At 35.2% G+C, this 19,581-nt stretch overlaps 2 protein-coding genes across 5 annotated transcripts; one reads left to right on the plus strand and one right to left on the minus strand.

Annotated features, from left to right (window-relative positions):
- Positions 1-370: 370 nt before the first annotated feature.
- Positions 371-5,172, minus strand: LOC116127264 (serine/arginine-rich splicing factor SR34A). Of its 4 annotated transcripts, XM_031412911.1 has the most exons (15): positions 5,044-5,136; positions 4,840-4,944; positions 4,392-4,668; positions 4,159-4,270; positions 3,764-3,829; positions 3,602-3,676; positions 3,371-3,521; positions 3,191-3,237; positions 3,046-3,103; positions 2,563-2,612; positions 2,397-2,453; positions 1,475-1,584; positions 1,306-1,377; positions 1,153-1,213; positions 371-661 (listed from the first exon to the last, which is right to left on the minus strand). In XM_031412911.1, exons 3-15 carry the CDS (start codon positions 4,433-4,435, stop codon positions 641-643), a joined length of 924 nt encoding a protein of 307 aa, XP_031268771.1. In that variant the 5' UTR covers positions 4,436-4,668; positions 4,840-4,944; positions 5,044-5,136; the 3' UTR covers positions 371-640. The 4 variants fall into 4 exon arrangements, with proteins under 4 accessions (XP_031268771.1, XP_031268770.1, XP_031268772.1 ...); XM_031412910.1 differs by lacking the exon at positions 4,840-4,944 and having other exon boundaries at positions 5,044-5,168; XM_031412912.1 differs by lacking the exons at positions 4,392-4,668; positions 4,840-4,944 and having other exon boundaries at positions 5,044-5,172.
- Positions 5,173-5,612: 440 nt separating this feature from the next.
- Positions 5,613-15,688, plus strand: LOC116127263. Its single transcript, XM_031412909.1, has 16 exons — positions 5,613-5,844; positions 6,686-6,770; positions 6,870-6,972; positions 7,104-7,188; positions 7,834-7,920; positions 8,054-8,130; positions 8,979-9,048; positions 9,222-9,685; positions 10,433-10,514; positions 10,613-10,789; positions 10,867-10,920; positions 12,105-12,197; positions 12,287-12,352; positions 12,835-12,881; positions 13,842-14,552; positions 14,920-15,688. Exons 1-16 carry the CDS (start codon positions 5,728-5,730, stop codon positions 15,275-15,277), a joined length of 2,676 nt encoding a protein of 891 aa, XP_031268769.1. The 5' UTR covers positions 5,613-5,727; the 3' UTR covers positions 15,278-15,688.
- The last annotated feature ends 3,893 nt before the right edge of the window (positions 15,689-19,581 follow it).

The following is a 19,581-nucleotide window of genomic DNA, read 5'->3' on the forward strand; positions in this document are numbered from 1 at the left end:
CTCACTAGCTCTCCTACTCGAATGACGTCTCGAGTTTCTCAAAAGTTCGCAAGTAGTTCGAATCGAGCCTGAAAAGCTCAACATTTTTCACAAGCTTGAAGATGAGCTCGAACTCGTGAACTACTCGATTTTCGACGAGTCAAGCCTGAGTTCGTCACGAGTCGATTGTGAGCTACTCGGTTCGCTTGCACCCCTACCCTCAGATGAGATCTATTTATTAGTTGGTTTGGGTTCAAATAAATTACCTTTCTGTTTAACATTCATAATCTGATAGACTCTCATAATCATTCAAATTATTTTCCAAACTAATCAGACAGAAACTTCAACACCATATATGCTTTCTCTAGGACATTTAACAACACATCAACACTGTTCAAAACTCACAATAAATTGCACTCATTAACTATTGCTCAAAGGCTTGCTACATGCACAGAAAGATAATTGAAAACAATGTGTGGCAAAATAAATAAAAACTACGCAGATTCAGAAAATTCAACATCCTCCACATATTGATTAATCATTACCAACCCATAAGCTAATAAATAGTCTCTAGGCTTTCGTTAAATCATTTCCAAGTAAAAAACTTGCCCAAAAACTCATTTCAGCATGCTATGAAGAGTTGGGACTTCCGTTCCAAGAATCAGCCACTTCCTGATTGCACCTGGAAAATTAAATTTAAAAAAAAAAAAAAAAAAAAAAAAAAAAATCAACTTTAAAACGCCTCAATTTCACAAACTTTTAGCAACTCATTGACTTAAAGTTGTGTTTTCTCTGATGAAAAGCCATATTCTCTTATTTCAATCAGTCTAGGCAATACTGCAAAAAATAGGGCAAGACCTGAAAGTCAACAAGAGGTAAATAACTTAAATCCATCGAAATATACCTCTAAAGTTGTCTAAGACTAGTTCCAGATAGAAGATACCTATAAGATGGCCATGCCATGCTTGATCTTATCGCCTCTACTTCAATGTCATTGCTTATTTTCACTCAAGAGAAATGCTAAATATTGGCAATTCTTTTCTATTCAGATGTTTATACATTTAACAGATAATGGAACATCAAGTGTGCTTGTGTGCTTCTGTCTGTCCATTGCTCCACACAAACACATAATACAAGCACTGTTTAATCATCCTCGGACCCAAAAACGCTAACCTTACGAGGTGATGCAGACCGTGAATGTGATCGTGATCGTGACTGTGATCTTGATCTTGCTCTGAAAATTAAAATTTCAATACTCAAATAAAAATACTGTCCATAACAGGGCAAAAAGTAATAAATTACATTAGTTGACTGAAAACAGGTTACCTTGATGGTTTAACAGGAGATGCAGATCTAGATCTTGACACTGATCTAGAAGCATATTGTTCTAATGATTTACTGCAGAACAGCAGAATTTTTAGGATGCAGAATAGCATATTTAAGGATTGTATTTAAAAAGAATTAACTAAAAAGAATAAGATAAAAGAAATTGTACCTTCGATTTCTTCGCACACTTCTGCTCCTGCTCCTGCTCCTGCTCCTGCTCCTGCTTCTGCTTCGGCTTCTGCTTCGGCTTCTTGATGGACTACGATCATATCTCTTCACCTATACCAGTTGATAAAGAAAACAATGCCGCAGATTATCAAAAGGGCTTCTTTTTTCAGCAGTCAAACATCATTTTATCTCATGTACAAAAACTTGAGTGATTCTTTGCCTTTAATTAAGCTCAGTGCACAGCATTTTCATTGCAGCTATAATAATAAGACACGCAGGGGCTAGCAAGTTATATGCAGAATGACTTAGATATATTTCCAGCAGTCAAACATCATCATTTTATCTCATGTACAAAACTCGAGTGATCCTTTGCCTCTCAATTAAGCTCAGTGCACAGCATTTTCATTGCAGCTACAATAATAAGAGCACAGGACCTAGCAAGTTATATGCAGAATGACTTAGATTTACTCTGAATTATTTTCTTTTTACTTAGCAATACTTGTTTAAGGATTTAATAAATGACTTGGCTTTTATAAATAGGCTTTATGTGTTTTTCTTTGAAAAGAGAAGCTCTCTATTAAGGTCTCTAAACCTTAGTTCCTCTCTACTTTTCTATCCTTAACCCTAATTTCTCTTCTCTCTCCCCCATTCTTGCTCTCCTTTCCAACTCTTCAATTTCTATTGCCTTTTCTTTGTCTTTCTCCTACCTGTTCTACATCAGTTGTTTCCACTAAAAGATCGCATGCCCATTTAAATATTCTACTCTGCCTGTAGAACAAAAGCTTACAAATCTTCAGAATAGAAATAAGTGCATGCTCAACTCATTTAAATTGGCTAGAGGAACAAAACATATAAGACAATGATAAAACTAGAAGTTCCAATTAAAAGGTAAAAAAAATCATAATCATAGATACAACTATTACCGTTATCCGTCCTCTTGCCCAAGGATTTCTAAATTCAGTGTCATCAAGTTTCCGAATCTGAACAAGAGAGCATATCAGTTTGTTAGGTGGAAGATACCACAGCACCAACACCAAGGAAAAGGGACAAATAATTTGAAAACAAGAGCATGTGTTCTAAACAACTTACAGCATATTTCATGTCATCTGGATTGGTATAGTCAACAACGCCATAAGTTCCTGAACACACAGAAAATCCAGAGTCAAGACTAATTCAATATCATTAAGAGTGAGAACATGTCATAAGTTCCTGAAAATAATGTCTGGACTTGTCCAATTTTAAATCAAATTAAAGCATGTCACGATAAAACCATCGATTAATTCCCAGTGTGTGTATGTTTTTCAACTCAGACATCTATAACTCAATAGTCAAAGCATCAAATTACACTATCCACCACCCATGCCCAAGTTAAAAACCTATTTTAAAGGAAGAGTAATAATGTGATGGAAAAAGAAGCTAGCCCTTGTATTCTTACATCTGCACATCTTTTGCTACAGTTCAATGTGGATAAACAAGTGAAGTAATGTATACCAAGGATTCAGTGCACTAAACATAAAAAAAGAAAAGCCTACATGGAGGAAAAATGATAATTGATACTTATAGAAGGCTTACCCTCACTGTCACGGGAAACTTCAGCGAAACACACATCACCTGCTTTTCGCATATGATCCTGAAATAAATTTTCAAAATTAAAGCAATCAGTATAGCAACATGGACAGAATTTATACACACCTGTCAAATATTAGAAGTTTCAAACCTTCAAATCTTGCCAGGAGGCTGATGAAGGGAGCCCACGGACAATAACTGCACACCAAAAAAAATGTGCACTAATACTGCTCAAACATATATCAAATAGAACTACAAATTAGAGATAAACAAAGATGGGCAATATTTGAACATAGCAAGACCCATCCAATTCTTTTGGTCCCAGACCCACCTCGATATTCAGAATGGCGTGAGATTCCAAAACGACCACCACCACCACCACCACCACTACCACCACCACCACCACCACCACCACCACCACCACCATAGCTACCACGACGATCACTTGATGATGGACCTCTACCACCATGGGCAAGCTCAACCTGCAGTAATCACAATGGTAAATCAATCACAAGAAATCTACCACCAAACATAGATGAAAACAAACAGAACATCTCATTACCCTTAAACGACAACCATCAAAATTATAGCCATCACGACCTCTTATTGCATCTTCTGCATCACGAGAATTCTCAAACTACCAGCCAAACAAACACATAGTCAGAGAGAGGAGAACTTTAGTCTAACCACAATCAAAAGAGAAGAGAAAAAAAGTGAAATATACCTCTACAAAACAATAACATGGAGGACGAGGTGGAATCTTCAATTCAATATCCAATATACGACCATACTACAAACAAAGAAATTTATAATATTTAGCCTTACAATAAAACAATTGAAACATTTAAACTAATAGAAGTGAATGCAACACCATAAAAATCACAGAATTCAAGAAAAATCAACCAATGAACAGCACATGGAATAGGAAAATGTAAAGTAAATGTTCTTTTTATATTAAAAAAAATTAACTAAAAAAGTTTGCATATATTTTCCCTCAGTAAATTACAGGTCGACACAGTGAGAGACTAACACAGACTATCAGAGTATTTACTTGTGACCAAGAAACCCTACATTCAACTGCCAATAATAAAGAACCATAAAAGTCTGTTAACAACAAACCTTGTAGAATAAATCTTCAACTTCGTATTCTCTTATATCCGATGGCAGGTTGCCAACATAGATTGTGCGAGAAAAGCGACCACTCATTTCTGATGATAGAGCAAAAACTTCGCTGCATACATGAAAAGGAAATTTGCATAAATAATGAAACATAATCTCTAAATATCAGAAAACAAAATAACCCTATCCACTTTGATATCCAATTATCATCGAAACCAAACTATGAAGCAAACCAAGTGAGCAATCCTCGATGAGAGCGGTGCTCCACAAGCTCCATTGCTCATTTGCTCCAGGATGCTCCAAAGCTATAATAAAATTGAAATTTAATTTGTTCTCCTCATCCTCCCATGAATTTTTGCAGAGCGTAAAGATCTTCCGAAAGTGAGCATGAATCTCCAATTATAAAAAATAAACCCATTTCTCCCACTCCCTCTCTATAACCAACCAACCAACCAACCCCTATGTATGATTGCAATTGCAAAGCTCAAATTTGTTCCAAGCGCTTCAAATCTATCATAAACAAAGCATTTGTGTCATGAGATCACATATATTTGTTATGCATTTACCTTACTCATCTCTCTTTTTAATTAAAAAATAAATCAAAATTCTTTTAGTCTTTTAACTTCTCCAATTCAAAATTTCAACTAAAACCTAACCACACAAAGCAGTAAGTTAACTAACAAGGAGCACTGAACAAAGCTTCATTGCAAAACGCAAGTTCACAGCTTGGCCACATCGCACCAAAATTTGATATTTCGGTCTCGTGTTTGTTTCATCTTTGACCAACTAAACATTAGCAAGAGAACAAAACTATAGAAAAAAGTTAAAAGATTTAAATGCATGAATAATCTATGAAATGAAATTTAAAAAAAAAAAAAAATTGACCTTATTGTACCCAAGAATTGTGAGCTGAAGCCGCCGTCGCCAAGAGAAACAGAGAGAGTTAGGGTTTGTCCTGGTGAGAAATAATCTCCCCTATGCCAGATGAATCCATCCGTTTATTTTCTAATTTATAAATAAAGATGGACGGCTCAGATTGTATATTTCTGTCGGACCCATCTACCAAGTATATAGAGACAATAACGTTCTCCTATGTTTTTTATTGTAATCTAAAAACTCCTCTACGTTTTCAAAATTATTGCTAACCTCCTATATATATCATGGGTGATGTCTGGTATTTACTTATTACAATAATACTAGACTTACCAATCCAACTACCGACTTTGATATATTTATCCAACTACTCAAACCTCAAAATTCGACTCAATTCACATGAGTCGATATATCAAAGTCGATAATTGGATCGATAAGTCTAATAGTACTGTACTTATTAATACGTATTTCCCCAATGCTTGCTAACTTGATAAAGTAATATTTTCAAATTTTCAAATTTATAAGGGGTGTTTAAAATAAAGACAAGTTTTAGGGGATTTGTAGATATTAACCCTATAAAATAATATGTGAATCCTGGTTGTTTCAGAGCTTCCCAGGCGACTCGAACTAGGGTTTTCACTCTCCTAAACATAAAATCCTCCCTTTCCCTCCAACTTTTTAAACAAAGAGTGAAGAATGGCAAGACGGTTCCAGGCAGCTGCGCTTGTTGCTGCTCCTAATTACCCCAACGTCATCGCCTGGTCCGATGAAAATCTAATTGCCGTTGCTTCTGATCATCTCGTCACCATTCTTGTAAACTTCTCTTTTTTCACTTTTTATTATTTTCCTGTGAATTTTACTGCCGAGGGTTCTACACTCCTTTTAATCGGACTCTTAATCGATCTTTTCCACTGAATTTTCATGATTTTGTTTGCTTTCTTTGTTGTGCTTGCATTCTGCTAATTGGCTTGTGTGGCAGGTTCAATTTACTGTTTTCACTGTAGATATAATTCCAATAGGAAAAAATAAATTTAATATTTAGTCATAGTTTCATTAATTGAAAAATAATTCTATATATGCCAAATCCTTGATTGGATATTGTTTCGGGAAACAGGGCAACTAAATTTACATTTCTTTTCCCTATTTTTGAATGCTATAGAAACGTCATTTTTATTTTTTTAAATTAAAATAGGTTTCAAATGTTGTATCGAATGCATTTTCTGATAAATTAAAATTACGATTTAAAATAACCATGAGATATGGCCCAGCTGGTAACTGGGCTCCAAGTGGGGCAAACTTTACTGGCAATGTCAAGGGTTCGAACCACATTGGAAGCAACTTGTGGCTAGGGGTACTTCTCCGAGCCCTGATCGGGATTAGTCTCATACCTTCAGGTATGGGGAGACCCGAGGCTTTCACCGAAAATAAAAGAAAAATACGATTTAAAATGATTAAAAAATGTCTAAGCAATGAAAATACATTCTATTCTAGTTACTTTGAATTAACATTAAAAAGATATTGGTGGAGGGTAGTTCTTGTGAAAACATTAAAGATTCCCTGATAGTTTCCCTTTTTCAACTATGTTTCGCATAGATGTAAATTCGAAAATAATTTGTTGACTTATACATTTTATGTGTGTGTGTTTTAAATCCAGAATCCGTCATTTCTTTCTGGTCCTAGAGGCTTGATTACAATTGAAGATAGTAAACCACATCCAATTGGTGTAGTTAAAAGAGAAGGTGAGCAATTATAATGAAAATAGGTTAACTTCAGTTGTAAATAGTATTCTTTTATTAAGTTATTTAATTTGTCTGTAATTCAATTCAAAATGGTCACAGATTTACTTAGTGGTTGCTTGCTTTCCACCTGTTTGCATCGAGATCGCCATCCTTGTGTTCGATCGATTTCATGGTCTCCTATTGGAATGGCTGCCAACTCAGGGTATGAGTTTCAAAATATCTTAGGGCAGTTGCCCTCTGATTCACGATAAACTTTCTTTGCAATGCAATTGATACAAGCTCTTTTTCTACAGAAGTATTATAATGGAATTTAGTTGGTATTATTATTTCCAGGTGCTTGTTGGCAGTTTGCACTACAGAAGGACGTGTGAAGGTTTATCGTCCTCCATTTTGTGATTTTGGGGCCGAATGGATAGAGGTATGCACCAAAACAATTGTGTAATGATAGTGAATCTTGTGATTAACAAGGCGATTTTCAAGGGAAATGAAATTAGTTTCAAATACTTAAGTCCTTCAGTTGAGATGGAGTGACTACCAAAATGCAGAATTGAGAGATCAAATTGGTTTTGGATTAATCATATTCCAAGTAAAAGGAAAGTCCCCTGTAATTGCTTGTACATATACTAATTATAATTGGTTATATATAATATTAACTATGATTGCTTATTTATATATTAATTATAATTGCTTTAAAAGATGGAAGCAAATCCTATTGGTTATTTGTATTCAAGTTTATTTATCTACTATTCCTCAAAGACGATACATATTTTATATGCAACTCAGTTTCTCATTCATTGCCTCTATAAAGTTAAACAAAAGAACAATATTCTTCCTCCCCTTCCCTCTTGTGCATTTGTTTGTTCATCACTTTCAGTAATTGTGAATTTAATGATTTGTGAGTTTTATCTATAGTTATTTCTTGTGATATTGTTGTCTATATGTAGTCTATCGGATTACAGTTTGTTTTCCTACAGTTTCCTTATTATAGGTCATGGCTGTTTATATAGCTGTTATTTATGTGTTACAATCCAGCTGTATCTTTATCTTCCTTGCATATTTTTAGGTCATGGATATATCAGACAGACTATATGATTACCTTGCAAATATTGATTTTGAAGAGTTGAACAATTCTTCTACCAAATCTTTTGTTGTAAGTTTACACTTTTCCTGTGTCTTCTTACAAACTCATGCTATAATGCAGTAATTATCTCAATATTTGGTTTTTGTATAAAACCGTATTAGCCCTTATTTTTGTATGATAATCTTGTATATTGTGTTACAAGGGGGAAGCAACAGAACATGCTTCTATTGATGACATAACGAACTCCATACCAAGAAAGAAGCAGAAGCAAAGAAGAGTGTATGTATCTGCTGTAATGTAAATGACTCATTCTGTTATAAGTTTCAACTAATTAGAAGTTCATTCAGTAACATACTTCTCATTGTTTACTTTGCATGCTCTCTTTTAAGTAGGCAAATCCTATTTATGTTCAAGTTAACATATGAAATGGGAAAATCAACTGTAACTTGCTGTAACAAGTAGAAGCAAGGAGGATAAAAATTTAATACCAATGTTCAGCTTAGTGTAAAAAGCCCTTGGCTTCAGTTAGGAAATCAAGGGTTCAAACCCCATTAGGGCCACCTACTTGGGATATCATATCAAACAAGCTTCCAGGCTGCCGAGGTTGTAAGGTGTAGAAGTAGTCCTTAGTTTTAAAGAGCAGTGAACACATAAGGAGGGTTGAGGGATTTCTGGGTGCCTTACAAGTTTTGAGTGGTTTTGCTTGGTTGTGGATTTAATATAGTTAAAGGACAAAAGATGATTGATGGTTCAAATAAGGGTGGAAAAGGTTGAATTTTGATGGCTGCCTTGTTTCTGAAAATTGAGAAATTAGGTGCAGCAATTTATAGGCAATACCATATGTAGGGAATTAGATTGAAAAATTAGGTGATGATTACGGTTGTGATTAATGGGACACATATCTTTGATTTACCCATACCAATAAGACTTGATGCACTAGATTAGACTACAAAGGGTCCTACATGGGCACCAAATTGATTTTTTCATTTTTTTTTTTTTTTTAATCTTTTTTTCTTTTTGTTTCTATTGGATTTGAAGTCATTCATATTGAACCTCTAATCGTTTGCATGAGATGCTTTCCTTGTTGCACTACCTATTTTTTTTTTTTCTCTTGGATGATTATGCAGTAGTAATGATGCTTCTAGAAGTAGCAAGGGTGCCAATGTTGGGTCTAGTGAATCTACTGAAATGGCCAGGGTATGGCTTTCATGCCAAGATGCTTTTTCTAATTCTCCCCACCCTCAAACTATACTCTTTTTGTTCAATATGTTACATTATTTGTTTTCGTTGGTCTTGGAATTGTTAGGTTTTCTAATTATGTTATACTAAGTTCCATTGAAGTTTTCTTTTTAATTATTATTATTATTCAGGTAATGGAGATAAAATCTGATAAGCTGAAAGGAAAAAATTCTCGTCGGATATTCTCGGTGACTAAATCTAAAAGAAAACTTGTCAACGAGATATCCAGTAACTGCACACTCCCACTAATAGCTCCTTTTGAGTATGCCTCTTGGAGTGCAATGCTGCATTCACTTGTTGTTGCCTGGTCACCAATGTTGAGATTGTCATCCAAAAATTGTCCAATTGTTCAAAATGGTTCATCCAATCAATTCTCTGTATTGGCAATTGGTGGGAAGTCTGGTAAAATTTCATTTTGGAGAATTTTTTCTCCAAAATTTTACTCCATTGAGCATAGCAAGATTGATACCACTTTAGTGCAAGTTGGGCTCCTTCAGGCACACAATTCTTGGATCACTGCTATCAGTTGGGCATTACTGTCTTCTAATTCTTCAAATCCTCAAGTTTTATTGGTTACTGGGAGTTCTGATGGGAGGTGAGCTAGTTATACCAGTATATTGTAACTAGATAAATTTCATTTGTAAATGGGCATTAGAGATACTTTTCAGTTACTTCATCTTTTAAGTACTTTTGCAAAGCTATGATATTCAGGTATGTGGGGTTATATTTGCCAAACATAGTGTCCATGTGGAAGAAATGTATGTTACCATTTTTCATATAATGAGCACTTTAGGACTTTCAGTTTCGAAAGAATTTAAGGATAAGTAATTTGGATGATTTTTTTTTCCTTGGGGGCTGCATAGTTTTTAAATTATTAGAGTGCCATATATTTGTTTGGCAAAGATCAGCTTCAGACTTGTGGGAGTCTTTTCTATGGTTCTTTATTTTATTTTTTTTATCTTCATAGGCAGATAGCATCTTTATAGTGGTTCACCTGTGCACATTCTTGCTTCTTACTAATCCAATATTTTTTTTGTTTCCTGCTGAAAAAATTTATATACTTTGCACTTTAAAGGAGAATCATATGGTAAGTTAATTGTATAAAAATGAAGTTTTTCCATATATTTGCCTTTCTATTATTTAAATAAGTGTACTCTGCAACTAGTTTAACCCTGTTGCATGAGAAATAAATCTTTCAATCCTTTTAATTGGTGTTTATGCTCACTTATAAGTGAAATAGTTTTTCTTTTGTGAACTGTAAATATGAGGAATCCCATTGATGTTTGGAAGGTTGATATTGACTTTTTCTTTTTTTTTTGTTTGTTTCTTCTTTCTTTTCTAGTGTGAGGATTTGGACTGGGTATAGTGAGGAGTTGCTAAATTCTGTAGAAGTTCATCATGCTCCATTTTCCATATTGAAGGAGGTAGCTCTTGTTCTTTCAAGTATTTCAACCTTGTTTATAGATTTATTCTATAGTTTAGTAAACCAAATCGATTCTGACTCTGAAAGTTTTTTTAATAGGTTATAACTATTAATAATGTCCCAATCTATGTCCTCTCACTTTGTGTGCCTGCTCGATCCTCACACCAAATGCTGTTAGCAATAGGCAAAGGATCTGGATCCTTTGATGTATGGATATGTGACATATCTAGCAACAAGTTTGATAAAGCTGGCTCATATGATGCTCATGACCAAGTTGTAAGTTTTTTCATGTTATTTTTCTTTTGCTGCATTTGAATGTTGACATTTGAGTATTTTGAGGATATACATATCAGGTTACAGGTTTGGCTTGGGCTTTTGATGGTTCTTCTCTCTATAGCTGTAGTCAGGTACTAAATTTCATGAAGTTCAATTGCATGATAATTGTATTTCTGAAGTTTGATGGTTATTTTTATCATCAATATTGGATTTTATTTCTTGTCAATGTTTTATATCCATTGAAACGGTTTTTAATCAAGCTTAACCAATCTAACTTTCAAAACTTACACTCTCTATATGTGCATTTTTACCTGTGTGAGACTGACCACTTTCAGGACTCAAGGATCTGCAAACTCTTGCTTCGCAGTCTGAGTCCTTGTAGAGAAAAGTCAATAGCCTTGATATAAAAAAAAAAATTTCCGGGATCTGTAATTTATGTGGTTTGTTTCCTTTTCTAGTATTTTTCTTCCTAGTTTGAATAAGAGAGACGACTTCCTTAGGTGGATTGATCTTCTTGCCTATTAAATGGTGATTTTATTTCCCAAGATATTTGATTTGGTTTCCTGGTGAATGTCTACCTTTTCTAGTCAGTTCTTGGCCTTGGCCCTATAAATTGAGGCCTAGATTGATGTTGTGGAACACAGCTGAAAATGAAATGATTTTCTGAGTTGCTTACTCCCTCTAATTCTCTCTCAATTGTTTCTCCTCTTTCTTCAAACTTCCTTTCCCTTTCTTTCCTCTTTCTGATCTCTATCAGGCCCTTAGTTGAATCTAATTTCTATGCCAAGCATTTACATTTATATCAGAGAAAGAAATTTAATCTGCTAAAGTGAAAGACTTACTAATTGGAATATGCTTGCAGTTTCCCTGAATTATTTATGCATTAGTCAAAGTATGATTCTTGTCAATCAAGAAACTAAATTTGACATCCGTAAACATTGTCACTCCACCTCAGAGTATAGTCTTAAAGCAAAGTTGTTATACCTCATGTTAGTGCAAATATAACATTAGGAAGCTTAATTAGATATCGTAAGCTACTATGGTTTGTCTATGATATAAGGAAGTCTCTGTAGAAATGCAATTAACACTTCATAAGTATTATGTTGCATTTACTATCTTTCTTCCTCTTTCTCTGTTTTATTGCTTTTGTCATAGACATGGCATACATAGTTCATTACATATAAGTTGTCTCGTCTCGATCCATCAGCAAAGAAAAGAAATTACAAGGAGAATTTCCTTGTTTAATGTTGGCCAATTGATTGATGAAGTCTCTGTCACTCTCACGCTGTTTCTTTTTCTCCTAAAATGATGTTAGGATAATTTTGTGCGTAGCTGGGTTTTATATGGGAATACCCTCTCTGAAGTACCCATTCCCTCCAACACTCCTGGTCTGAAGAGCCCCACTGATGTATGATTTTATCTTTTTTATCTCTACTTGCTTTTATTAATTCTAGTTGAGAAAGGAAAAAAGAAAAACTGATGAAATTTTTGATGCAGCTTCCAGATGTATTTGTATCTTGCCTTGGTTTGGCAGTGTCCCCTGGAAATCTTATTCTTGCTATGGTATGACATTTTAATCCCCAGCATCTCGTGTTCTTCTCTGTGTGATTAGTTTCAAACCTAGATATTTTCTGCTTCCTGAAAAAATTATTCTGACACAATTTATATGCCCTTGAATTATGATTGTACATATTATAAATGAATCCTGCCCTTATTGAGAACCATTATTGCATTTATTTTACACTAGTAATCTAAACATATTCATTTGGTGCTATTAGAATTCTTTTTTTTTTTTTATTATTAAAACAAAATTGTTTCTGTTTTTATGTGGAAATATAACTAATTTCCATTAGTGGCATATGGTGCATCTGCCCAATACTTCTATCAAAATCCATCGTACACACAAGTAGTATGCATCCTACAGTTGTTTGGTTGTCTTGTCTCATTTAACAATTAAGAATATTTTTTAGGAACAATCATGATGCAAGCTGTAGTTTCACATACTATAAGTCAAAATCTAAAAGATTGGCACTTGATCCATGCAGGTCCGTAATTTTGATCTTGATTCATTGGATCACATGTACCAGGCAAGGTGAATGACAATTTTACTACTATAGTCTTTATCAGAGCTACTCTCTGTATCATGTGCATGTAAGATTTAGGAATGTTATAACTGCTGTAGAATAGTTAGATACATGAAGCTAAGGATAGTGTATTGGGGAGATGGAGTACAATTCTACTCAACTTGAAAAGGCCTTCATCCCAGCTGCTACCAGCAAAAGATGCAAACGGGGAAAACTTGCATAACTTGTGGATTAGGGATACAAATAAGTTAAGTTGAATAGTTGGGGCATTTCAAACTTAGCTCAAATTAATGGTTAGAATTTGAGTTTAGCTCAAGCAAAATAATATTTAGCGAAGTTGAAGCTAAGAATAGTGTATTGGCGAGATGGAGTACAATTCTACTAAACTTGAAAAGGTCTTCATCCCAGCTACTACCAGCAAAAGATGTGAAAGGGGAAAACTTGCATAACTTGTGGGTTAGGGACACAAATAAGTTAAGTTGAATAGTTGGGGCATTTCAAACTTGGCTCAAATTAATGGTTAGAATTTGAGTTTAGCTCAAGCAAAATAATATTTGGCGAAGTTGAAGCTTAAAATAAGCTAAAATAATTTTTCATTTCATTTTATGTATATACAGATTGTATTTACACTCTACACCAGATACCATGCGCATTAATTTGCATATAATTATATTATATATAGTTTATAACATTATACACATTGCTATACTAATATATAAATTCTTTAGCTTGAGCTCCTTAGTTGACCTTGAGCAAAACTTTTAGAGGTCCAGATTTGAGCTCAGAAATTGAACAAGCCCAATATTATGTTTGAGCTCATTGCTTTTGTTAAACACATTGTCTGCATCTATGAAAGTGAAAAGAAAGAGGGAGCAGTGTAAGAGAAAAGGAAATATGTTGTTTGATTGATGCTTGTTATTTATGTCTCTCATTTTGTAGTATGCTAAATTTTCTGGAAACATTCTCAGGGCTCACAAGGCTGCCATTGAGTTTTTCTGGATTGGTGGGCAACAACTAGATGTTTTGCCAAACACTTCTCAGGAGTATGGTCTTGAAGCTTTTCCTGATTTTTCTGAGAAGGAATTGGCTAGTTGGGAGTCCAATATTTTGTGGTCTTTAAAGCAGTATGAAGATCAAGATAAGCCTTTGGTTGTTTGGGATGTCATAGTAGCACTACTGGTTTTCAAGAGGTCTATACCAAAGTATGTAGAATGTGCACTGGTCAAGTGGCTGTCAACATTTTATCCGGGATCCCATGTGTCCTGTTCTACAGAAAAGGTTCTGTCAAATCTTCATAAAAATCTCTCAAAGAATAGTTCTCGTCGATTGCACCTTCTCAATATTATCTGTAGATATGTAATGCTAACAGAGGTGAAGGCTGATGATATTAACAACAAACATCAGAAATCAAGAAGACTATGTGGCTCCGAAGAGGAGCAGCTTACTGTTTGGATGGAGTTACTTTTGAACAGTGAAAGAGAGCTCCGTCAAAGGCTTGTGAGTCTCAGTTTTTCTGCTTTTATAACTCTCACCTCCCATTCAACCTCAACTAGTGTTCAAGCTAGTTGTTGGTGTCCTGATGGAATTTCACAAATGGAACACTGGGTTGCACATAATTATGAAACTTCAGAGGATCAACTAAAAGCCCTCGCATCAGAAGTTGTAGGACGGAGAAGGAGGTAATCTTTCTACTGTGTTCTATAAATACAATATTATTTAACGTAAATCAATTTATATAAATACTTACTCGGCAAAGAGGCAAACAAAAAGGGATTATTTGGTTATCTTGCTGGAAGTTTGATAAGTTCTGTTTTTTTTCATTAACAATAGAAGGCTCAAGTCCATGGCAAGCCATCATCTCTAATAATAGCAAAAGACAAATTAAATCATTCATGAAATCACTGAAAAGGATTTTTTCATAACTCAACCCGTCAAAGTCTTGTCCATGTATAATGTTTGCTAAAGGATTTCTTTTTTATAAGTTTCGGGATGTATGAAACTCCTTTTAAACTTATTGTTCCATATATTTTTTGTCTCACACACCAGGATTCTTTCCACTAAATATGTAGAGGAAGAGAAATGTAGCTATTGTTTGGCACCTGTCCCTTTCAATTCCCCAGAAGTTGCTGTTTGCCAAGGTAGCCAGAACCACAAACTAGTAAGATGTGCCGTTTCTATGCAGGTTTGCCCTACTACTCCTCTATGGTTTTGCAAGTGTTGTCATAGACAGGCTTCCAAGTTGGCATCAGAGTCTCTTTTTAAAATGCCTAAATATCCAGTAGATTTCAAGAACTTAAAAGAATATTCTGTTCAAGAAGAAATCTCAAAACCCTTGTGTCCCTTTTGTGGGATACTTCTACAGAGATTACAGCCAGAATTTTTACTCTCAGCATCACCAGTGTAAGCTACGCGCTTTTTGTAGTTTATGGTGTCATGTAGGTAATCATTGTAAAATCATATAGCATCAAAGTAGAAAAGCAAAATGCCAATGAAGTTTCAAGCATTCGGATTTAACTCATTGGCATTCAGATTCTTCATCTTGAAGCAAAGCTTCAAATGCCCTCATGAGTGAATTACATGTCTGTTGTGTATGATTGTCATCAGGGATAGTCACTCATGAGATTATGTGACATGAGCAAGTTAATGTAACAATCGTCATAACTTATGTGTATAGCTGGTTTGTATAGATTAGTGGCGTTTCTCTGTTAGAGTGATCTAGAGCATTGCTTTCGGATGTTACACAATCTTAATGTTGTTAGTGTTTATACGATGAGATTTCACTTCTGTTGTAACGTCTGAACTGTGTAATTATTTTATATAGTGAAATATTTCCTTCATCTTCAATCTATTTATGGTATTATATCTCCTGCATATTTATGCCTTGACTTTGGGATTTGATTATGAAGAGATCTGATGCACTCATTGAAGAAGGTTTGGTTTTCTGTTTTGATCATTATTTTAAAAACCGGATCGGAGGGCAACCCGTTCTGATGGCCGGGTCACGGTTCAACCGGTCTAACCGGTTAGACTGTCGGTTGGACCGGTGACATCATCACACATCATGATGATGTTAGCACATTTTTAAAATAATTTTTTTTTTTTTTTAGATTTTTATTTTTTAATAAGATAATAACAACTATTGTCTAACATGATTCAAAGTTCAAAATCCATTCTTCTTATTCCACCCTATCTGACAACACAACAATCCTTGGGAAATTTGATTTCAGCTTCAGCCCTTCTAACTTCAATATAAATGCTTAACTGCTAATAATTAAAGGATTTATAATATTTCTATGGATACAATTTTTTTATAAAAATATTTCTCTGTATTTAAGTTTATGTTTGAATAGAGCACCAAACCATTGTTTCACACTTCCCAAAAGTTAAAAATTACAGAGCTTGGTAGAGCGTTCAGACTCAGTACTGAAACCGGACTTAAATCAAAATAGTGTGGGAGAAAGTATCAAAGATACGAAAAATCTTCCGAATAACTTTCTTCTGACCTTTATCTGCTTAACGTTGGAAACCAAAAAGGTGGGCCAAAAGAAAATCTTGAACCCAAAAGATTATAATATTATACAGTCTAATATACGGATTTAACCAGTGAACATATGGCAGCTTGACTTTAAATTCTCTTCTCAGCCTTTCATTTCCAATGTTCCTCTATACCTGTTCTTTTACTTTTCCCAACCAAGAAGAACACAAAGAAAGTTCTCTCTCTCACCATAAGCCAGAGAAAATGGGGTCACCACTTTCTGGCTTTCTCAAACAATACAACATTGAATCTCTGATGATTTTTATGATCTTCTTCTTGAGCTCTATTCCTAACACAATGAACCTTTCTTTTAATCTCTCTTTAGCTACCACCACAATTCAAACTCATTCTTCTTCCTCCAACATCCCTTTCTCATTAAAACAACTGCCTCTGGACGGCTACCTTAGCTTTCAAAATATGCATCATGCAGCTCAGGACTTTGGCAATACTCACCATTTCCAACCATTAGCAATTCTATATCCTAAATTAGTTTCTGATATTTCCTCAACAATAAAGCATATCTATCATATGGGTTATGCTTCTGATCTCACAGTGGCTGCTAGAGGCCATGGCCACTCCCTTCAAGGCTAGTCACAAACTCAAGGAGGTGTAGTTATCAACATAGAATCACTCCAAGAACCACTTATGGAAGTTCACCCTCTTAAATTGTCGTATGTGGATGTTTCCGGTGGTGAGTTGTGGATTAATATTCTGCATGAGACTCTTAAACATGTGCTCTCACCAAAGTCTTGGACATATTACCTATATCTCACCGTCGGAGGCACGCTATCGAATGCTGAAATCAGTGGTTGGGCATTTCTCCATGGACCCCAGATCAATAATGTTTACCAACGAGTTCAGATGTGATTTGGGTGGGTTGAGAAAGACTGAAAGAGAAGAAGATGAGAAAGGGCTGCGTTGCGTATTAGGGATTTTTAAGATTTGGACCGGTTTATCTGCCTGTTCGGTTGGACCGGCGGTTCACTAAAATTATCCGGTTTTCAAATGGTTTAAAACGGCTCAGTGTATTATAACGGTTTTGGGGTTGACTCGAACCGAATACGTGACCGGTCCCCGGTTGGACCGGCCGGTCTGGTCCGGTTTTTAAAATAGTGGTTTTGATTAACAAACACCATTTCAAGACAAGGTGATGTCAAACTCTCTAGTTAAATTTTCACTCAACAATAACAAAGCCTGAGCTTGAGTAAAATAGTTGTTTTATAGTGACCCAAATTACTCTATTGATTGCAAAGGTTTTTGATATGCAAGACAAATCTTCTAACTTACTCGATATGATATACTATTTTTCCTTAACTAAAAAGAGGATTTAAATATACTGATCTCGAAGAATGAGAAAAAAAAATCATTTTACATTTCTACTTAATTTTCTTAACATTTTGATACTCAATCTAAGTTATCTTTTTGGATGAATAAATGAGCTTTTATAGTTTATAGTGTCATATGTGGCAAGGTTTTAAAACTTGGCCTGACCCGATCAACTGAACTAGTTCAACTGGGATTAGGGGCCTTCACCGAGTCGAGTTACTAATTTCCATTGTTCATGGAAAACTCTAGAGAGTAGGATGATGCTTGACGAGCAATTGGTGGCTAGGATGTTCGAGTTTTGAAGAATAGGGGTTGATGAGTCTAAAGGTGGTGACGGAGGCGATTTCTGATGGGTGAAACAGTCAACAATTGCAAAAATGCACAACAGCTTGCCGGCGATTGAGGACAACGATCGGTGAGCAATTGGTGATTGGGATGTTGGGGGTTTTGAAGAGGAAGGGGTGGTGAGTCTAAAGGTGGCAACGAAAGCAATTTCTAGTGAGTGAAATGATCAGCAATTGCAAAAATTGCGCGGCGGCAACAACAGCTGTTATTGACAATTGGCGAGGCAAACGAGGATGGGGTGAGATGGGTTTTAGTCAGAAGGCTGAGAGGGTGTTTTCATGGTGAAGGGGAGTGTTATCGACGCTGAAAATAGGCCGTATTTGGCTTGGGTTGTCGATTGTTGATTTGCATTTGGGGGTTTGGTGCAAGATTTCAAATCTATAGGGACTTATAGAGTTTTTATGGGTTTTTTTTGCTAGCTTTAAAATTTTTTACATGTTGATATCATCGGTTTGACCCATCAGTCAAACCAGTTCAACCGATCAACCTAGAGCCCGACCATTTTTTTGAGTTTCCCGAGGCCGAGTTTTAAAACCTTTGATATTTAGTAAATCTTGAGCCCTTTCTTCTATAAGATGATTAAAATAAGCAAAAGAGTGAACATAAGAGGCGAGATCATTAACAATATAAAGAAAAAAACACATCCATAATTGGATCTTGATTGCATGAAGATGCAAAATACTTATACATGTGTTGTTAAGTTTTAGGTGGAGTGGACGACATTAATTAGATGCCTCCCGAGGAACTAGAATAGGGAAAGATAAATGAGAATTTTTAACATGCATTTGTTATTCATACAAACACGTTGAAGAAAATATGGGGCGGTAGAAGCTCAACTACCTGCGAATTGGTAAATATAAACAAAGTCAAATGTGATTGAAAATTCAACTGTCCAATTAAACAAGTTAATTTGTGACTCTTTAATTAATTAAAATAAGAATACATGTTTCAGAAACTAATATTTAAATTAAGCAATTATCATTATTTTTTTAATTGAATGGAATTTATGGTTTTTTAAATACAAATAATATTTTGACGAGTAAACAACATGTTCCCACCCAAGGTTTACTGAAAATACAAGTTCCCACCCCTAGTTTCATAAATTCTACATTCTCATCCTTAAATTAACCAAAAATCATTTAATATAACGGTTAAAGGGTCTTTATGTCTTTTTACCAAAATTTTCTAACAACCCAATCCATCCTCAACTCCACCGCCACCATCCCTTTGCCACCTCAAACACCATCTCCCAGTCGCTGCAAAACCCCAAACCATCTCCCAGCCGCCAGAAAATCCACACCAACTCCTAGCCCCTGCAAAACCCACACCATCTCCCAACTGCCACAAAACCCATCTAAGCGACTTTTCGTCTTCCACAGTTGCAGGACTTTCCGGCTAGCCTTCGATGCCAACTTGTCGGCAAACCTCGCCACCCACATCATAACCCCAACATAAGCACCATAACCCCAATCATCATTTAACTCAACCAAACCCCAAGGAAA

Source organism: Pistacia vera, unplaced genomic scaffold, assembly GCF_008641045.1.
Source record: "Pistacia vera cultivar Batoury unplaced genomic scaffold, PisVer_v2 Contig190, whole genome shotgun sequence".
Lineage (NCBI taxonomy): Eukaryota > Viridiplantae > Streptophyta > Magnoliopsida > Sapindales > Anacardiaceae > Pistacia > Pistacia vera.